At 48.5% G+C, this 19,630-nt stretch overlaps 1 protein-coding gene across 1 annotated transcript in view; it reads right to left on the reverse strand.

Annotated features, from left to right (window-relative positions):
* The window catches only part of PPP2R5B (protein phosphatase 2 regulatory subunit B'beta), a 48,221-nt gene extending 34,027 nt beyond the window's left edge, over positions 1–14,194 (reverse strand). Inside the window, exon 1 of the mRNA XM_087881267.1 lies at positions 12,861–14,194. Coding sequence (XP_087737393.1) covers positions 12,861–13,059 — 199 coding nt within the window. The 5' untranslated portion in view covers positions 13,060–14,194. The remainder of the gene's footprint in view (positions 1–12,860) is intronic.
* Positions 14,195–19,630: the final 5,436 nt, after the last annotated feature.

The raw sequence follows: 19,630 nt of genomic DNA on the forward strand, positions 1-19,630 counted from the left end.
ATGCTTTAAGGTGAGTGGACTTCAACTCCCAGAATCCCCCAGCCAGCCTGCTTTAAGAGGGGTGGACTTCAACTCCCAGAATCCCCCAGCCAGCATGCTTTAAGGTGAGTGGACTTCAACTCCCAGAATCCCCCAGCCAGCCTGCTTTAAGAGGGGTGGACTTCAACTCCCAGAATCCCCCAGCCAGCCTGCTTTAAGAGGGGTGGACTTCAACTCCCAGAATCCCCCAGCCGGCATGCTTTAAGAGGGGTGGACTTCAACTCCCAGAATCCCCCAGCCGGCCTGCTTTAAGAGGGGTGGACTTCAACTCCCAGAATCCCCCAGCCGGCATGCTTTAAGAAGGGTGGACTTCAACTCCCAGAATCCCCCAGCCAGCAAGCTTTAAGATGGGTGGACTTCAACTCCCAGAATCCCCCAGCCAGCTATGTTTTAAGAGGGGTGGACTTCAACTCCCAGAATCCCCCAGCCAGCCTGCTTTAAGAGGGGTGGACTTCAACTCCCAGAATCCCCCAGCCAGCTATGTTTTAAGAGGGGTGGACTTCAACTCCCAGAATCCCCCAGCCAGCCATGCTTTAAGAGGGGAGGACTTCAACTCCCAGAATCCCCCAGCCAGCATGCTTTAAGAGGGGTGGACTTCAACTCCCAGAATCCCCCAGCCAGCTATGCTTTAAGAGGGGTGGACTTCAACTCCCAGAATCCCCCAGCCAGCATGCTTTAAGAGGGGTGGACTTCAACTCCCAGAATCCCCCAGCCAGCCTGCTTTAAGAGGGGTGGACTTCAACTCCCAGAATCCCCCAGAGGGAGAGGGGAACCAAGCCACGCGAGTGCTGGGCTGGTGTGCTTGCATAGCTCAACTTGTGTGAGTCATGGGCCGGTGTGCCCGCTCATGCACACAGAGCTCAAAAGGAATAGAGCCTTGTGAGTGCACGCGTGTCAGCTGGCGTGCTGCTCGCGTGGACCACTTGCAAATAGGCCCGGTAGTGGGTTGCAGCCTGAGGATTGGGGACCCCTGACCTAGATAGCTATTCCATGGTCATCTGTCTCTAATTGTTCTTTCAGATATCCGGCAAAGAGGAGCCGATGTATTTAGGAGATTTTACCCAACATTACCGGACGCGGTGGCTCAGAAGCTAAGACGCTGAGTTTGCCGATCGAAAGGTCGGCAGTTCAGCGGTTCGAGTCCCTAGTGCCGTATAAGGGGGTGAGCTCCCGTGACTTGTCCCAGCTTCTGCCAACCTAGCAGTTCGAAAGCACGTAAAAAAAAAATGCAAGTAGAAAAACAGGGACCCCCTTTGGTGGGAAGGGGACAGCGTTTTCCATGCGCCTTTGGCGTTGAGTCCTGCCGGCCACATGACCACGGAGATGTCTTCGGACAGCGCTGGCTCTTCGGCTTTGGAACGGAGAGGAGCACCGCCCCCTAGAGTTGGGAACGACTAGCACGTATGTGCGAGGGGAACCTTTACCCAACATTACACCGAAATCTGTTTTCCTGGGAGTAGGACGCCCACCCTTTCATATCCTCCCTGCAACATCCCTTCTTCTCAAAGCTAAACATTGCCGGCGGCCTCCAGACCTCTCCTCCCAGTTCCCACTCAACGTCTCTGTCCCTTTTTCCCATTTTTCCTTTTCAATTTTTCATGATTTCACATCGGCACGTCTCTCGCTTAAAGCGCTTGGCTTTTTAAAAAAGAGGCACATGGGGGGTTTAGGGGGAAAGGGATGACCGGCACAGAAGACAGTGGAAGCTGTGATCGCTTCCGTTGATGGCACCTAAAATGGCCTTTTTTAAAAAAAAAAAACAGTCATCGCTTGCACGCTGCTGATTCACACTCGGCTTGTGACCAAAAACAGCTTCCCCCCCCCTTTCCACACGCACATTTATTCCCGAGCAAAAGGATAATTTCCCTTTTCAACAGCGTCCTGTTGGTTTCAGTTTGCAAATGAAAGCTAATTTGGCATTAGCATCTCTTACATTTCCTTCGATTTTTCAGCCTGATTCTCTTAACGGTTTCTTCGTTTATTTATTTAGGAAAATGTCTATACGGCCACCAAACTCGCTCACGGTGATATTCGGGGTGCCTTATAATAGCAGTAGGCCCCCCCCAATCTTTTGAGCACTGGGGACCGGTTCCATAGAAAACAGTTTTTCCACGGACCACGGGGGAACATGGTTTCATGCGCTTCCTGCATCCCACGCATGTGCAGTTGGAGTTTTGCGTGCTTCTGCAGCCTGGTCACTTATCTTAAATGGTATAGGATCTCCCGCTTGAGCAGGGGGCTGGACTAGAAGACCTCCCAGGTCCCTTCCGGCTCTATGCCGGTTAAATGGCAGCAGCATTATCCTGTTGGAGCATTCCCACGAGGGAAACTTGGGGGGGATATTTTGGTATGTGGGGAGCAATCCTTTTGGCTGTAATTAATGACTTTAATTATACCCTTCAGTCCTTGAAAAGTAGTTTTACATTCCATTGACTGTTTTAAGCCTTGTCAAGTGCACCGCCTTGGATTAAATCAAAATATAGATGAGTTATTTGTGAATCTGTAGAAGTTGTTTGCTTTGCTTTCTAGTCACTGACAAGCTAACTAAGTTACTGGGAGAATAGCCTAGATCTGGGTTTCTCAATCATGTCCACTGGAAGACGTGTGGACTTCAACTCCCAGAATTCCCCAGCCAGCATAGCTGGCTGGGGAATTCTGGGAGTTAAGTCCACACGTCTTCAAGTGGACCAAGGTTGAAAAAACACCACTCTGAATCTTCAAAAGTTTCCCATCCTTAATGAAAATAAGTGTCCTTCCTTGTTTATTGTTTAGGGGGGGGGGAAAGTTTTATCTCTACTAGCTCAAAGGGTCATTGTTTTTTTTTTAGGTTTTTATCAGTACCAAAGAAAACCAGAAGTCCCCCCCCCCCCGCCCCAGACAGCTTTCTCCGTTTGACTCCCTAATTTTCCCGATTTTTCCTTGTTTCTTTTTCATTCTTTTTTTTTTTTTGGTCTTCCCTTGTTTGTGTTTTATGCTTTTTCTGAAACTTTGAATAAACTTTTGGGAGCGAGGAAGGGAAAAAAAGGGGGAAAAAATTATCTAGGAAAAGTTAGAAGTGATTTAACATATCCTTCCTTCATCTTCAGTTTTTTTTTTTTGTAGAGATTAATCCTGTTCCCAATCCTCAGTCTGGAAAGAGTTTAGAGAATTGGAATTAGTATCAGAATAGAGCTGGAGGGGACCCTGGAGGTCTTCTAGTCCAGCCCCCTGCTTAAGCAGGTGACCCAAACCATTTCAGGCAAGTGACTGTCCAGTCTCTTCTTAAAAACCTCCAGGGATGGAGCACCCACAACTTCTGGTGGCAAGCTGTTCCACTGGTTAATTGTCCTCTCTGTTAGGAACTTTCTCCTCAATTCCAGGTTGCTTCTCTCCTTGATTAATTTCCTGCCTTCTGGGGCTTTGGAGAATAATTGGACCCCCTCTTCTTTGGGGGCAGCCCCTCAAATACTGGAAGACTGCTATCATGTCACCCTTAATTCTTTTTTTCTCTTGACTGGCCAAACCCAATTCCTGCAGCCCTTCTTCATCTGGTTTAGTCTCCGGGTACTTTGATCATTTTAGTTGCTCTTCTCTGCACTTTTTCCAAAAGTCTCAACAACTTTAAGACGTCTGGACTATAATTCCCAGAATTTCCCAGCCAGCATCCCCCTGATTTGGCACAGAGCGATCCCTTCCAACTCTGTTATTCTATTTTCTATTCTTCTGCATTCATTTAAAATGCAGAAAACCCAGCACCTTCTAAGCCAGCCTTTCTCAATCTTGGCGACTTTAAGACGCCTGCGCTACAACTCCCAGAATCCCCCAGCCAGAATCCCCTTGATTTTCTACACAGGGATATATTTTTTTCCCTGCACACTTGAAGTGCAGAAAATCCGTTCATCTTCGAAGTGCTTCTCGACCTTAGCAATGTCAAGGCGCCTGGACTACAACTCCCAGAGTTCCGGGAATTGTAGTCCAGGCCTCTTAATATTGCTAAAGTTAAAAAAAAACAACAATGCTCCGTTTGGCACACTTGAACCTTCCCTGCCTCTCCAAGACTTCCTTTTAAAAAGAATGCAGATCAAAATCAGGGGCTCTGGTTGCTGCTGCCTCTTGTGGCCGTGAGTTCCACGGGCTGTTGGAACTTGGATTCCACTCCCCCAAACCTCTTTCGCTGGTCTTTGCTCTCCGGCAGCAGGGAGGTTCTCCTGAACTCCATGCTCAGAGACGCTGCCACACCTTCCCAAGCCCAGCTGGGCTGCAAACTTTTTTTTAAAGAGACCCCCTACCAGAGTTGGTGGCAAGTTACAGAATTGGGTCCCAGAGACCCCAGGACGGTCATCGCAAGGATGCCAAGCAGTTGCCATCATCGCCTGCAGGCAATCAGAGCCAGGAACCCTGTAAGAAATGGCGTAAAGGCTGGTTGTGACTGAGGCATTGTGGGCATGTTGTCACCATCTCCTGCGTTCTTCATTCACCGATGCCCCTTGGGGGCACCGAGCAACTCTGGCAGCCCACCCCCCCGGGAACTGTAACCATGGCAGCCGGGAGGCTGATGGCTTACATGGAGGAGGAGAAGATACTCCAAGCATTTAGGAACCAGTAGGGACGTGGTAGCATCAGATGATCTTTCCAATATGACCGGGTTCCTGGAGCAAGGAATCTCGGGAGATCTGAGGAAGATCTGGAGAAGGGACCAAGTGTACCCATCGGCTGAGAGAGAGAGAGAGAGAAAACACGCCAAGATTTACCTGGCTTCTCACGGAGAAGGCCCAGGAACCAGGGACACCATCAGTGCTAGAAGGGATGTGGGGTGTGGAAAAGGAGGAGGAGAATGGTGGGCTCCTGGGTGCTCTCTGAGCTTGGTTATTTTCTTGCTGACCCCACAGTCCTCCTCCTCCTCCTCCTCCTCCTCCTCCTCCTCCTCCTCCTCCTCCTCCTCCTCCTCCTCCTCCTCTTCTTCTTCTTCTTCTTCTTCTTCTTCTTCTTCTTCTTCTTCTTCTTCTTCTTCTTCTTCTTCTTCTTCTTCTTCTCTTCCTCCTCCTCCTCCTTCTTTTTAATTTAATTTATATGCCGCCCTTCTCCGGAGACTCAGGGCGGCTTACAATGCGCTAAGCAATAGCCTTCATCCTTTTGTATATTTATACAAAGTCAGCTTATTGCCCCCACAAACTGGGTCCTCATTTCACCTACCTTAGAAAGGATGGAAGGCTGAGTCAACCTTGAGCCTGGCGAGATTCGAACCTGCAGTAATTGCAGGCAGCTGGTCTTAATAACAGGGTGCTTTAGACCACTGTACTACCAAGACTACTACTACTACTACTACTACTACTACTACTACTACTTCTTCTTCTTCTTCTTCTTCTTCTTCTTCTTCTTCTTCTTCTTCTTCTTTTCTTCTTCTTCTTCTTCTCCTTCTCCTTCTCCTTCTTCTTCTTTCTCCTTCTCCTCCTTCCACAAACCTCATTTCCTTCCAGCACTGATGATGCTAGCTAGTTGGGTCATGAAACGTCTTCAAGAAAACCACCATCCTGAGAGAGCCGCAAGGAACCCACAATCCTTGTGGGACCCATCAATCCTGAGCTACAAATATTCCCTTTCTGATCGAACCACAGGGATGCATGGTCTGAATTTAAACTAGTAGATTGTAATTTCTTCTGCAGCTGGCCAGCTGTTTTCATGTCGATGTCTTAGTTTGACCAACATCCCTGAGGTTCCGGAAAAAGGCCCAAGGTTCACGGTCCTTCTTCAGGCAGAGAAAAAAGGGATTTTTTTTAACGTTGTACTCTAGAAAAGACAACTCTTGAAAGATGTTGAGACTCTGGAAAGAGTGCAGAGAAGAGCTTCTTCTTCTCCTCCTCCTCCTCCTCCTCCTCCTCCTCCTTCGTCTTCTTCTTCTTCTCCTCCTCCTCCTCCTCCTCCTCCGTCTTCTTCTTCTTCTCCTTCTCCTTCCTCCTTTCTACAAACCCCCTGCCTTGTAGCACTGACAATGTTCCCTAGTTGGGTCATGAAACGTCTGCAAGAAAACCACCAAGAGCACGAAGGCCGCCTCGTTTCAACCCTGGGCTAAAAATATTCTCATTTATTAAACCAAAGAGGCAAAACTGGATAACGCCAACACCACCTCATCTGGCAAGGCTTCTCGACCTTGACCAGGGATGGACTTCAACTCCCAGAATTCCCCCAGCCAGGCACGCTTTGTTTACTGGCATTCCCCAAACCACACACTCCAGATAGGTTGCAGGATTTCAAATTGCAGAAGCTCCCAGCAGCTCTTCTGGGTTCAGGATGATGGGAGACCGGACCCCGACTGAGGAGCGCCGGTTTGGACAAAGATGGAAGAGAGAAGAATGGACAGCTTTAACTGTACGTAGTTGCCCAGAGTCACTGTATCAGCGAGATGGGCAGTACCTAAATTTGAAGAGAGAGACAGAAAGAGAGAGAGAAAGAAAAAGAGAGAAACAGAGAAAAAGACAGAGAGAGAGAGAAAGAAACACACACACAGAGAGAAACAGAGACACAGAGAGAGAGAAACAGAGAAAGAGAGAGAGAAAGAAAAAGAGAGAAACAGAGACAGAGAGAGAAACAGAGAGAAAGAGAGAGAAAAGAGAAAGAAAAAGAGAGAAACAGAGAGAGACACAGAGAGAAACAGAGAGACACAGAGCAAGACACAGAAACAGAAAGAAAGAAACACAGAGAGAGAGAGAAAAAGAGAGAAAGAGAGACAGAGAGAGAGAAACAGACAGAGAAAAACAGAGAGAGAGAGAGAAACAGAGAGACGGAGAAAGACAGAGAGACAGAGAGAGAAACAGAGAGAGAGAAAGAGAGAAAGAGAGACACACAGAGAGAAACAGAGAGAGAGAGAGAGAAACAGAGAGACGGGGAAAGACAGAGAGACAGAGAGAGAAACAGAGAGAGAGAAAGAGACACAGAGAGAAACAGAAACAGAGAGAGAGAAACAGAGAGACGGAGAAAGACAGAGAGACAGAGAGAGAAACAGAGAGAGAGAGAAAGAGAGAAAGAGAGACACAGAGAGAAACAGAGAGAGAGAGAGAGAAACAGAGAGACGGAGAGAGAGAGACACAGAGAGAAACAGAAACAGAGAGAGAGAGAGAAACAGAGAGACGGAGAAAGACAGAGAGACGGAGAGAGAAACAGAGAGAGAGAGAACGAGAGAGAGAAAGAGAAAAACAGAGAGAGGGAGAGAAAGAGAGAGGGAGAAAGAGAGAGAGAAAGAGAGAAAAACAGAGAGAGAAACAGAGACAGAGAAAGAGAGAGAGAAACAGAGAAAGAGAGAGAGAGGGAGAGGGAGGGAGGGAGAACAGACAAATGAAGGATGAGTGATAGAAGATGGGTGAATAAATAGAATAGGTAGGTAGGTAGATAAATGCAGACAGATAGATAATAGATATACAAAGGAAGGAAGGAAGGAATAGAGGAAGGACTGGGAGGATAGATAGATGGATGAATGGATGGACAGATGAATAGACAGAGAGGCAGAAGGTTTGATGGTGAAAGAAAATCTGCTTTTTCATATTTGGGTTTGTTTTTCTTTGGTGAGGACGTGATTTTTCTTTTGTCCTTTTCTTCCGGCCTCCAAAAAGACAAAATGTTTCTTAAGTTTCTCCCGTTTGTTAATTTTGTTTTTAAAGAGAAGTGGTATTTTGTTCTTCCTTTGTCATGATATTGTTGTTCAGCTGGGGTGGGGCACGGCTCCAGATATATGCCCCTCTGTGTGTTTGTGTGTGTGTGTGTGTGTGTTAAAATTTGTGGCTACTTTGCTTTTATATATATATATATTATATATATATAGCTAGTAAGTTTCCTTCTAATCTGCCTGGCCCCCTTTCTTTGCAAGACGTAATGTGTTTAATGGCTCTTTGGCTGTTTAGCAATCATTAGGATTTGCATTTCGGCCAAGAGAGAAGAGACCATCAGTAAAAATGATTTCCTTCCTATCGTTTTTTACTAGCAATCAATAATAATAGCATCTTCCCCCACCGGTTCCAGCCAAATCCTTGCCTTTTCCCACAGGAGCCTTAAAAAATAATCCCTTAAGTAAGATGCTGGAGGACATGCAAGACCCGTTCCTACAAACACTCCTATAATTTAAGTTTTTTTTCCCCCCAGGATCCGACCTCTGACCCAAGATTTCTCGGCCATCTCCTCCTCTCTTACCCACCTTCTCAAGATTGTGACCCAGGGAGCTGCCTTAAACCAAGTCACCAAGTCAAGAAAATAAATACCCAATAAAATTATCCACTCACGAGAGCCGCACGATGAGGAGGATTATCCTTGTCACCTATTTAACCGGCTCATCCTTTTCACGGCGACCATATCGAGTCCTCCTCCTAATCTTTTACGGCACTCACTAATTTCAAGAACAAAGTTGTGTTATCAACTCCAGCCCAACCTAAGGTTTCTCCTCAATTGGCAGCAGGTTTCTGGACTCTCCGATAAATCAGGCACTTTCTCAACATCTTTTCCTGGCTGCATTCACAGAACGCGCTACCACGATTGCTGCATTCATAACAAACTATACCTATATTATTTTATGGCCTAATAAGTGGATGGCTGTTTCACACAGTGGGCCAAATCAATGGGTTAGGCTTCCTACAACGCATTGGACCACAAAACGTCCAAATTCATTTGAACCTAGACTAGGGGTCTTCAACTTTGGCAACTTTTAAGACTTGCGGAACTTCAACTCCCAGAATTCCCCAGCCAGCCATGCTAGCTGGCTGGCTGGCTGGAGTTAGATCTGTGCTTCTCAATGTGCTGGCTAGGGAATTCTGGGAGTTGAAGTCCACACATCCTCAAGTTGTCAAGTTTGAGAAACAAGAATGGATGGATGGATGGATGGATGAAGGAATGGATAGATAAATGGATGGATGGGTGGGTGGGTAGAGGAAGGGAGGGAGGGATAGAGTTAGATCAGTGCTTCTCAATATGCTGGCTGGGGAATCCTGGGAGTTTAAGTCCACACATCCTAAAGTTGTCAAGTTTGAGAAACAAGGATGGATGGATTGAATGATGAAGGAAGGGATGGATGGATGGATGGATGAAGGGAGGGAGGGAGGGGTAGAGTTAGATCAATGCTTCTCAACATGCTGGCTGGGGAATTCTGGGAGTTGAAGTACACACATCCTAAAGTTGTCAAGTTTGAGAAACAAGAATGGATGGAGGGATGGATGAAGGAATGGATAGATGGATGGGTGGGTGGGTAGAGGAAGGGAGGAAGGGATAGAGTTAGATCAGTGCTTCTCAACATGCTGGCTGGGGAATTCTGGGAGTTTAAGTCCACACATCCTAAAGTTGTCAAGTTTGAGAAACAAGGATGGATGGATGGATGGATGGATGGGTGGAGTTACTAAAGTGCTTCTCAACATGCTGGCTGGGGAATTCTGGGACTTGGAAGTCCACAGATCTTGAAAATTGTCAAGTTTGAGAAACAAGAATAGATGGATGGATGGATGGACTGAATGATGAAGGAAGGGATTGATAGTTGGATGGATGAAGGAAGGGGTAGAGTTAGATCAGTGTTTCTCAACATGCTGGCTGGGGAATTCTGGGAGTTGAAGTCCACACATCCTAAAGTTGTCAAGTTTGAGAAACAAGAATGGATGGAGGGATGGATGGATGGATAGATGGATTGAATGATGAAGGAAGGGATTGATGGATGGATGGATGGATGGATGGATGAAGGGAGGGATAGAGTTAGATCAATGCTTCTCAACATGCTGGCTGGGGAATTCTGGGAGTTGAAGTCCACACATCCTAAAGTTGTCAAGTTTGAGAAACAAGAATGGATGGAGGGATGGATGGATGGATGAATCAAGGGATAGATGGATAGAGTTAGGGTTAGGGTAAAGCAGCTGAAGTAAGAAACAGTGGTCTAGTGCAGGGGTCTCCAATTCTGGGAGTTGAAGTCCACAAGTCTTAAAGTTGCGAAGGCTGGAGACCCCTGCACTAGACTACTGCGTTGTGCGAAGCTAGCCCTTGTAGGCAAAACTAAGAATGAAGATATCCAAAGCCAGATTTCAGGGGCTTTATGGCTGCCTTCCTCAAAATTTCTCTTCTACTAGCTGAATCTGAGCCCCAGCTTGGTCGGTTCACACAACAAAGATATTAAAACTCTGGAAAGAGTGCAGAGAAGAGCAACCAGGATGATTGGTCCCATGACTGGAGGCGAAAACATACGATGAACGGTTGCAGGAACTGGGTATGTCTAGTCTGGTGAAGAGAAGGACCAGGGGAGACATGACAACTGTCTTCCATTATTTGAGGGGCTCTCACAGAGAAGAGGGGATCCACCAATTCTACGAAGCACCAGAAGGCAGGCGAACAAACAACAGATGGAAACTGATCAAGGAGAGAAGCAACCTAGAACTAAGGAGGAATTTCCTGACAGTGAGAACAATTAACCAGTGGAACAGCTTGCCACCAGAAGGTGTGAGGTCTCCATCACTGGGGTTTTTTTTTTCAAAAAATAACTGGGTAACCATTTGTCCGATACGAGGCAAGGAGGTTGGACTGGAAGACCTCTGAGGTCCCTCCCAGTCCTATGATTCTGTATTCGAACGCACTTAACTAAGGCACTTAAAAAAAAACCCTAGCAATTGGCACCGTAACTGTTGTTAAAACTAAATTATTAAGGTTTTTTTTGTTTATTTTTGTGAGGTTAACTTGCAGGGCAGACTAGCAGCGGAGTTAGTTAATACTCAAACTTTAATCGAGTTACGACCACAACTGAGGCCAAAATTTATGTTGCTAAGTGAAACATTTTGTTACATAAGTTTGACTTAACAAGGTTGACTCAGCCTTCCGTCCTTCCGAGGTGGGTAAAATGAGGATCCAGATTGTTGGGGGCAAGAGGCTGACTCTGTAAACCGCTTAGAGAGGGCTGTAAAAACACTGTGAAGCGGTATATAAGTCTAAGGGCTATTGCTATTTTCCTTCCATCCATCCATCCATCCATCCATCCATCCATCCATCCATCCTGTTTCCTTCCTTTCCTTTCCTTTCCTTTCCTTTCCTTTCCTTTCCTTTCCTTTCCTTTCTTTTCCTTTCCTTTCCTTTCCTTTCCTTTCCTTTCCTTCCTTTCCTTTCCATCCATCCATCCATCCATCCATCCATCCTTACTTCCTGTTACAATGCAGTATTGCAGGCTAACTCTGGCCACTGCCAGCAGTTCGATCCTGACCGGCTCAAGGTCGATTCAACCTTCCCAAGTCATTTTTTTCACTGCCGTTGTAACTTTGGTCACTAAACGAGCTGTCGAAAGACGAGGACTACCTACACTTAGGCAAGAGAGAAGTTGGGTTCCTTCAACCCACCGTATCACAGATGATTCTGCTTCCGGTAACATCTTTACGGTCAGAGAATCTCCCCAACTTCTGCTACAAAAACACAGAATGGAAATCTCCATCAGGGTCTTTAACAGTAACAGAGTTGGAAAGGGACCTTGGAGGTCATCTAGCCCAACCCCCTGCTCACGCAGGAGGCCTATACTAGGGATTCGAACCGCCGAACTGCCAACCTTTCTGATTGACAAGCTCAGCGTCTTAGCCACTGAGCCCCCTTAGTCAGGCTTTGATAGGGAGGAGGAGGAAGGAGTAGAGATAGTCCTCGACTTACGACCACAACTGTCCCCCCAAATTTATGTTGTTAACCGAGACGTCTGTTAAGTAAGCTTTGCCTCACTTTACGCCCTTTCTTGCCTCCGTCGCTAAGTGAATCACTGCAGCTGATAAGTTAGTCGCCCGGTTGTTAAGCGAATCTTAAGCTTCCCCATTGACTTCGCTGAAGTCCGAAGGTCGCAAAAGGAGGGGATGGCGTGATTTTGGGATACTGCAACCGTCATAAATATGAGTCGGTTACCAAGTGCCTGAATTTTGATCACATGACTACAGGGATGCTGCAAAAGGTCCTAACTGTGAAAAACGGTCCTAGGTCACTCTTTTCAGCGCCATTATAACTTTGAACGGTCACTAAACGAAGTGTTGTAAGTCAAGAACTACCCGTATTAGGTATGTTTCTGCCTTGAGTTACTTATACGGTAAAAAAAAAAGCAAGATAAAAATCCAATATATTAAATTTCCCCAATGCATGGCTCTGGTTTATTTATTGCCAAACCAGGAGACAGGGAGTTCTAGTCCCGTCTTTAGGCACAAAAAGCCAGCTGGGTGACTTTGCACCAGTCCTTCTCTCTCAGACCAGCCTACCTCGCAGGGCTGTTTTGTGGGGGAAAATAGGAGGAAGAAGGAGCATTGGATATATTTGCTGCCTTCGAACATAGAATAATAAGGCGGGAAGGACCCCTGGAGGTCTTCTACTCCAACCCCCTTGCCTTCTCTTTGTTAAAAACAATAGAGGCAGGATAAAGATATTAAAAAAAATTAAATTACCCAGAGTTTTACTGTATGAAACAATCCAAGACTGCACGGTACAAGCCATCATTTAACAAGCTACTCCTACCCCTCAAGTTGGATTCACAAATAAGCAAAACTACAGTTTATCGGAGCAAGTTCTGCAGAGGCAACGCAGGATTCATTTGGCGAAGCGGTATAGTTTTGAGCAGGGGGTTGGACTAGAAGACCTCCGAGGTCCCCTTTCCAACTCTGTCTTCTATTTGGGTCTGGCCTGTCTCCGGCCCACAGCTTGGCAAAGCCGCCTCTTTCGAACCAGCCTGGCATCAAACTGGCACCCAATGGGGTGGGGGGGTGAATTTAAACCCTGGGCATCCGGCAAAAGCCCCAATTCACGGGGCAGGGGTCCGATGTCCAGCAGGCCAGCCGAGCCCTGGCAGCCCTCCCCTCCTCCCCCCCCCTCCCCAGTCCTACCTTTCAACAGGGGGAGAGGTGTCAGCTCCTGCTGATTGCTCTGGTATCGGAACTGGGAAGAACTGTGCGACCGTCTCTGGCGGGAGCGGCGTAGCGACCGTCGGGAGAAACCGTCCACTTTATCCGGCGGCGGTACCGGAGACAGCCCGGGCGACGAAGGGCTGGTCGGAGTGACGGCCGGCGGGATTTTGGTCTCCATGTCGTTAAGCGGGACAGTCCGTCCGTGTCTGCTTTGACCCACGGCGATGGGCTTAATCTCGCAGGGGGGCGCCGGGCATCCCCTCCGGATGCAGCGGGAACCCCATCACCTGTCCCGGTTAAGGGATGGAGGGGTAGGGGGAGGTCGCAGAGTCTGGCTCCTTGCCAAATCTCAGGTGTGTCTGTGTTTGTGGCGGGCGGGTGGGAGGGAAGGAAAGGATGCAGGTGAGCGGAAGTCCTCAGCAGCGGGTCACATCAAAAGGAGGGGGGGTGGCTGCAGTCCGTCCGGGCATCCATTTCAGGACCCCCCTCCCGTCAAGAGGAAGCGGGGGGGGGGCTGCTGCTGCTGCAGGGAGACCCTTTGAAAAAGGAGGTGGGGGGGAAGCAAATGAAGCCTGTGCCAGCCAGTCAAGTGAAGCCCCTGGTGCTCCGGGATGGAGGGATGGATGGAAGGAGGGATGGAGGGAGGAATGAAGATAGATGGATGGATGGATGGATGGAGGGATGGATGGAGGGATGGAGGGAGGAATGAAGATGGATGGATGGATGGATGGAGGGACGGATGGAAGGATGGATGGATGGATGGATGGATGGAGGAATAGGGAAAGGGAAGGATGGATGGAGGGAAGGAAGGAGGGAGGAATGGAGGGACGGATGGAGGGGCTGCACCGGTTGGGCAGCGGCCTGGCGGCAGAGAGGAGAGACCCCCCCTCCCCTCTCTCTCCCTCTCTCTTTCTTCTTCCTCCTCCTCGCAGATGCGGCCAACAGGTTGCAAAGCGGGCGTCCCGAGCAAGGTCAAGGCGGGCTCAGCTGCTGCTGCTGCTTCTTCTCCTCCTCCCGGCCGGGCTTGCTGGCTTCAAGGAGGCATCATCCCCGAGCAGGGAGCAGGCAGGCGGGGCCCGGGCCGGCCCCTTCCCATGGGGGGGCCCCCTTGCAGCAGCTGCAGCCCCGGGCGGAGAGAGCGAGCGAGCGAGAGGCGACGGCTAGCCGGCAGGTGCGGGCAGGTGCATGGCCTGCTTGCCTGCTTTCCTCCCTTCCTTGCTCGCTCCCCGCGGGCGTCGCAGCAGCAGCAGCAGCAACGGAGCAGCAGCCCGGGAGACGCCGTGCACGCGCCTCCTCCTGCCCCCCCCTCCCCTCTCCCGTGCGCGCGCTCGCTGGCTGGCTGGCTCGCCGGCTGAGCCACCTGCCTGCCCCTGCTGCCCACGTGACCCCGGCGGGGGCCCTTCCCATTGGCCCCCTAAAAATAGAAGCTGCGTCAGGCTCCGGCAGAGGTGATGTCATCGCCCCTCCGGCCCCGCCCGAGAGAGAGAGAGAGAGAGGGAGAGGGGAGGGGGGAGGAGGAGGGGGTTGGAGCGCTCTCTCTGCCCAGATGCGCCTTTTGCGCGGGGCTGGCAGGGAGGAGGAGGAGGAGGAGCGCCGCCCGCTGGAGCCCCGGTGCTCCGTCCTCAGGTGGCAGTCCGGCTGCAGGACCCATCCTCCCCAGCCGGTCCCACAAGGCTCTTCTAGGCTTCCAGCTGCAGGACCCATCCTCCCCAGCCCGTCCTATGGGGCTGCTCTCAGGGCATCCAGCTGCAGGACCCATCCTCCCCAGCCGGTCCCATAAGACTCTTCTAGGCTTCCAGCTGCAGGACCCATCCTCCCCAGCCCGTTCTATGGGGCTGCTCTCGGCATCCAGCTGCAGGACCCATCCTCCCCAGCCGGTCCCACAAGGCTCTTCTAGGCTTCCAGCTGCAGGACCCATCCTCCCCAGCCCGTCCTATGGGGCTGCTCTCAGGGCATCCAGCTGCAGGACCCATCCTCCCCAGCCGATCCCACATGGCTCTTCTAGGCTTCCAGCTGCAGGACCCATCCTCCCCAGCCCGTGTTATGGGGCTGCTCTCAGGGCATCCAGCTGCAGGACCCATCCTCCCCAGCCGGTCCCACAAGGCTCTTCTAGGCTTCCAGCTGCAGGACCCATCCTCCCCAGCCCATCCTATGGGGCTGCTCTTGGGGCATCCATCTATACCACCCATCTTCCCCAGCCGATCCCACAAGGCTGCTCTTGGGGCATCCAGCTGCAGTACCCATCCTCCCCAGCCGATCCCACATGGCTCTTCTAGGCTTCCAGCTGCAGGACCCATCCTCCCCAGCCCATCCTATGGGGCTGCTCTTGGGGCATCCATCTATACCACCCATCTTCCCCAGCCGATCCCACAAGGCTGCTCTTGGGGCATCCAGCTGCAGTACCCATCCTCCCCAGCCGATCCCACATGGCTCTTGTAGGCTTCCAGTTGCAGTACCCATCCTCCCCACCCGGTCCTATGGGGCTGCTCTTGGGGCATGCAGCTGCAGTACCCATCCTCCCCAGCCGGTCCCATAAGGCTCTTCTAGGCTTCCAGCTGCAAGACCCATCCTCCCCAGCCCGTCTTATGGGGCTGCTCTCGGGGCATCCATCTATACCACCCATCTTCCCCAGCCGATCCCACAAGGCTGCTCTTGGGGCATCCAGCTGCAGTACCCATCCTCCCCAGCCGATCCCACATGGCTCTTCTAGGCTTCCAGTTGCAGTAGCCATCCTCCCCAGCCGGTCCTATGGGGCTGCTCTTGGGGCATGCAGCTGCAGTACCCATCCTCCCCAGCCAGTCCCATGACGCTGCTCTCAGGACATCCTGCTGCATCACCCATCCTCCCCAGCCGGTCCCATAAGGCTCTTCTAGGCATGTAGCTGCAGTACCCATCCTCCCCAGCCGATCCCACAGGACTCTTCTCGAGCAGTCCATCTGCATCATCCATCCTCCCCAGCCAAAGGGGTTCCAATCCCACTAGCTTAAATCTGCAGTATAATTGAAAAAGAATGATATAAACAAGAATCAAAGAGACTTCTAAATGGCAGGGGGTTGGACTAGATGACCTACAAGGTCCCTTCCAACTCTGTTACGCTATGAGCAGCGGTGGGGAACGATGGGCCCCCTTTATGACTTGTGGACTTCAACTCCCAGAATTCCTGAGCCAGACATAAATCATTTCCCATCCTGGGAAACGAGGATGACTCTGCAAGAGATAGTTAGAATATCTGCTTGCTCTTTTGCTACTTAGGCATATAGCAACTACGCCGGTGAATTAATTTATTTGGCGTAAGGCATATCATACACAAACAGGCAATGTATATTAATATATTTCACCTAGATGAGTAAACACAATAAAATACGAATGTTAAAAAGATCTATATTCGGATACTAACGTCTAGAGAAGACGGCGGCAAAAATCAATACATATTCCAGAAATTGCGTGGAACGAAACGGGGAGCTTCAACTGCCGACCTCAAGTCATCAGCTCTAGGCAGCAGAATACAGATCGTTCTCCACTTACAACAGTTCATTTAGTGACCGAAGTTACAACTGTCCACCGAAAAAAGTGACTTGTGACCGTTTTTCACATTTAACGACCGTAGCAGCATTCCTCAGGGCCATCTGGTGAAAATTTGGAGGCTTGGCAATGGGCTCGTATTTATGACGGTTGCAGTGCCCCTTTTGTGACCTTCTGACAAAGTCCATGGGGAAGCCAGACTCACTTAACAACCGGATTACTAATTTAACAGCTGCAATAATTCAATTAACAACTGTGGCAAGACAGGTGAAGAGAAGGACCAGGGGAGACAGGAGAGCATCTTCCAGTATTTGAGGGGCTGCCCCAGAGAGGAGGAAGGGGGTCAAGCTATTTTCTAAAGCACCTTTGAAGGTCAGACAAGGAAGAATGGATGGAAACTGACCAAGGAGAGATTCAACCCGGAAATAAGGAGAAATTTTCTGACCGTGAGAACAATCAACCCATGGAACAGAAGTTGCCTTCGGAAGTTGTGGGAGCTTCATCACTGGAAGCTTTGAAGAAAAGATTGGACTGCCATTTGTCAAAAAGATGTAAGGTCTCCTACTTGGGTGGGGGGTTGGACTAGATGACCTCCAAGGTCCCTTCCAACTCTGTTACTCTGTTGAAGACAGGTTGTAAAATGTGGCAAAATTCACTTAAAAACTGTCTCACTCAGCAGCATAAATTTTGGGCTCAGTTGTGATTGTAAATTGAGGACTACCTCACAGCAATGAGTCTATGAGACGGGAAAGAAAATTATCTGTGAGTTCTTTAGGTAGCACTTAATTAAACTGCAAAATAATAGCCACAAACAGGGATGATCTTATGAAAAGATAAGGCTATATCCAATCTGGAACTCCTAAGGAATATTTTACTTGCAATATGAGATTTTTTTTCCCCGTCCTGTAACGTGCTTACCTGTGCATAGATAATTGAACAGTGATTAGCTCAATCCTTTTTTTTTTTTAATTTTGGATTTCCATAATGCTGTAATTGTAAGTTAACCGCGCAGAGAAACTGGAATATGATTGAGCGACCCCAGCTGCTGTGGTTTGTTTTGGTGTAATGTGAATACTGCCATATTTTTGCTTATTCAGAAAAGCATGGTAATATAATATGAGTCTCAATGATAACCTTCATCCGCCGTGCTATCACGGAATTCGGAGAGTGTTTTCGCATTGGCTTCTGCATGTACTCAAAATAATTCATGAAACGAACAAATCTATCTGTATGCTACGTGTCTGTTGGATTGTTTGTAACTTTTCATTGGGTGAAACGGTGCATTTTAGTGCAACTATTTTGAAATTAACATATGGGCTAACTTGCAGAATGCACCCAAAATTGGGGACCAACCATGATCTCGATAGGATTGAAATTTGGCAACATATATACTGTTTTACAGAGCTTTCCAGCCCTCGCTAAGCAGTTTTCAGAGTCAGCCTCTTGCCCCCCAACAATCTGGATCCTCGTTTTACCAACCTGGGAAGGATGGAAGGCTGAGTCAACTTTGAGCCAGTCAGGACTGAACTCCTGGCTGTGGGCAGAGTTAGCCTGCAATACTGCATCCTAACCACTGGGAGGGAAGGAAGGAAGGAAGGAAGGAAGGAAGGAAGGAAGGAAGGAAGGAAGGAAGGAAGGAACGAAGGAAGGAAGGACGGACAATAGCAATAGTACTTTTTTTTTTTAAATTTGATTTATATGCCGCCCTTCTCCAGAGACTCAGGGCGGCTTACAATGTGCTAAGCAATAGCCTTCATTCTTTTGTATATTTATACAAAGTCAGCTTATTGCCCCCACAATCCAGGTCCTCAATTTACCTACCTTAGAAAGGATGGAAGACTGAGTCAACCTTGAGCCTGGCGAGATTTGAATTTACTTTAATTGCAGACAGCTGGTCTTAATGATCAGCACTTAAGACTTATCTACCGCTTTACAGTGCTTTCCAGCCCTCTCTAAGCAGTTTTCAGAGTCAGCCTCTTGCCCCCAACAATCTGGGTCCTCATTTTACCCACCTCAGAAGGATGGAAGGCTGAGTCAAGCTTGAGCCCGGTGAGATTTGAACTGCCAAATTTCAGGCAGCCGGCAGTCAGCAGAAGGAGCCTGCAGTACTGCACTCTAACCATTGCGCCACCACAGCTCAGGAAAATCAATGGGGAAGCCAGCAGGAAGTCAGAAGCCACTCCTGCTTGTTTGCCTGTCATTTTTTTCTCAGAATAGAATAGAATAGAATAGAATAGAATAGAATAGAATAGAATAGAATAGAATAGAATAGAATAGAATATTTATTGGCCAAGTGTGATTGGACACACAAGGAATTTGTCTTTGGTGCATAGGCTCTCAGTGTACATAAAAAGAAAAAAATACATTCATCAAGTATCATAAGATACAACACTTAGTGATAGTCATAGGATACTAAATAAGCAATCAAAATCATACTACGTGGGAAACTAAATAAAACGATATAAATCGTAAAGATACAAGCAACAAGGTTATAGCCATAAGTAGAAGGAGATAGGTAATAGGAAGGATGAGAAGAATAATAGTAACACAGTCTTAGTAAATAGTTTCATAGTGTTGTGGGAATTATTTGTTTAGCAGAGTGATGGCGTTTGGGAAAAAAACTGTCCTTGTGTCTAGTTGTTCTGGTGTGCAGTGCTCTATAGCGTTGTTTTGAGGGTAGGAGTTGAAACAGTTGATGTCCAGGATGTGAGGGGTCTGTAAATATTTTCCCAGCCCTCCTTTTGACTCGTGCAGTAGACAGGTCCTCCATGGAAGGCAGGTTGGTAGCCATGGTGTTTTCTGCAGTTCTAATGATCCTGTGAAGTCCGTGTCTGTCTTGTAGGGTGGCAGAACCAAACCAGACAAGGAAATATCTCTGTTTATATGTTTATATAGGAAATATATGTTTATACAAGGAAATATAACTCTAACGATAACCCAACAAGTCACAGATTGTCTAATCATGGAAATGAGTAGACAATCTTTCCTTTCCAAATATACTGCTGACAATATTTAGCTTTGGGACCCTATGTCCCAAAGGAGCCTTGGTGGCGCAGCAGACTAAAGCACTGTTAAGTAGCACCAGCTGCCTGCAATTACTGCGAGTTCGAATCTCACCAGGGTCAAGGTTGACTCAGCCTTCCATCCTTCCGAGGTAGGTAAAATGAGGACCCGGATTGTGGGGGCAATAAGCTGACTTTGTATTTAAAAAGAACACCGCTTGAGGG

The sequence above is a fragment of the Pantherophis guttatus genome, chromosome 18 (assembly GCF_059756535.1).
Source record: "Pantherophis guttatus breed Tessera chromosome 18, ASM5975653v1, whole genome shotgun sequence".
NCBI classification, from domain to species: Eukaryota; Metazoa; Chordata; class Lepidosauria; order Squamata; family Colubridae; genus Pantherophis; species Pantherophis guttatus.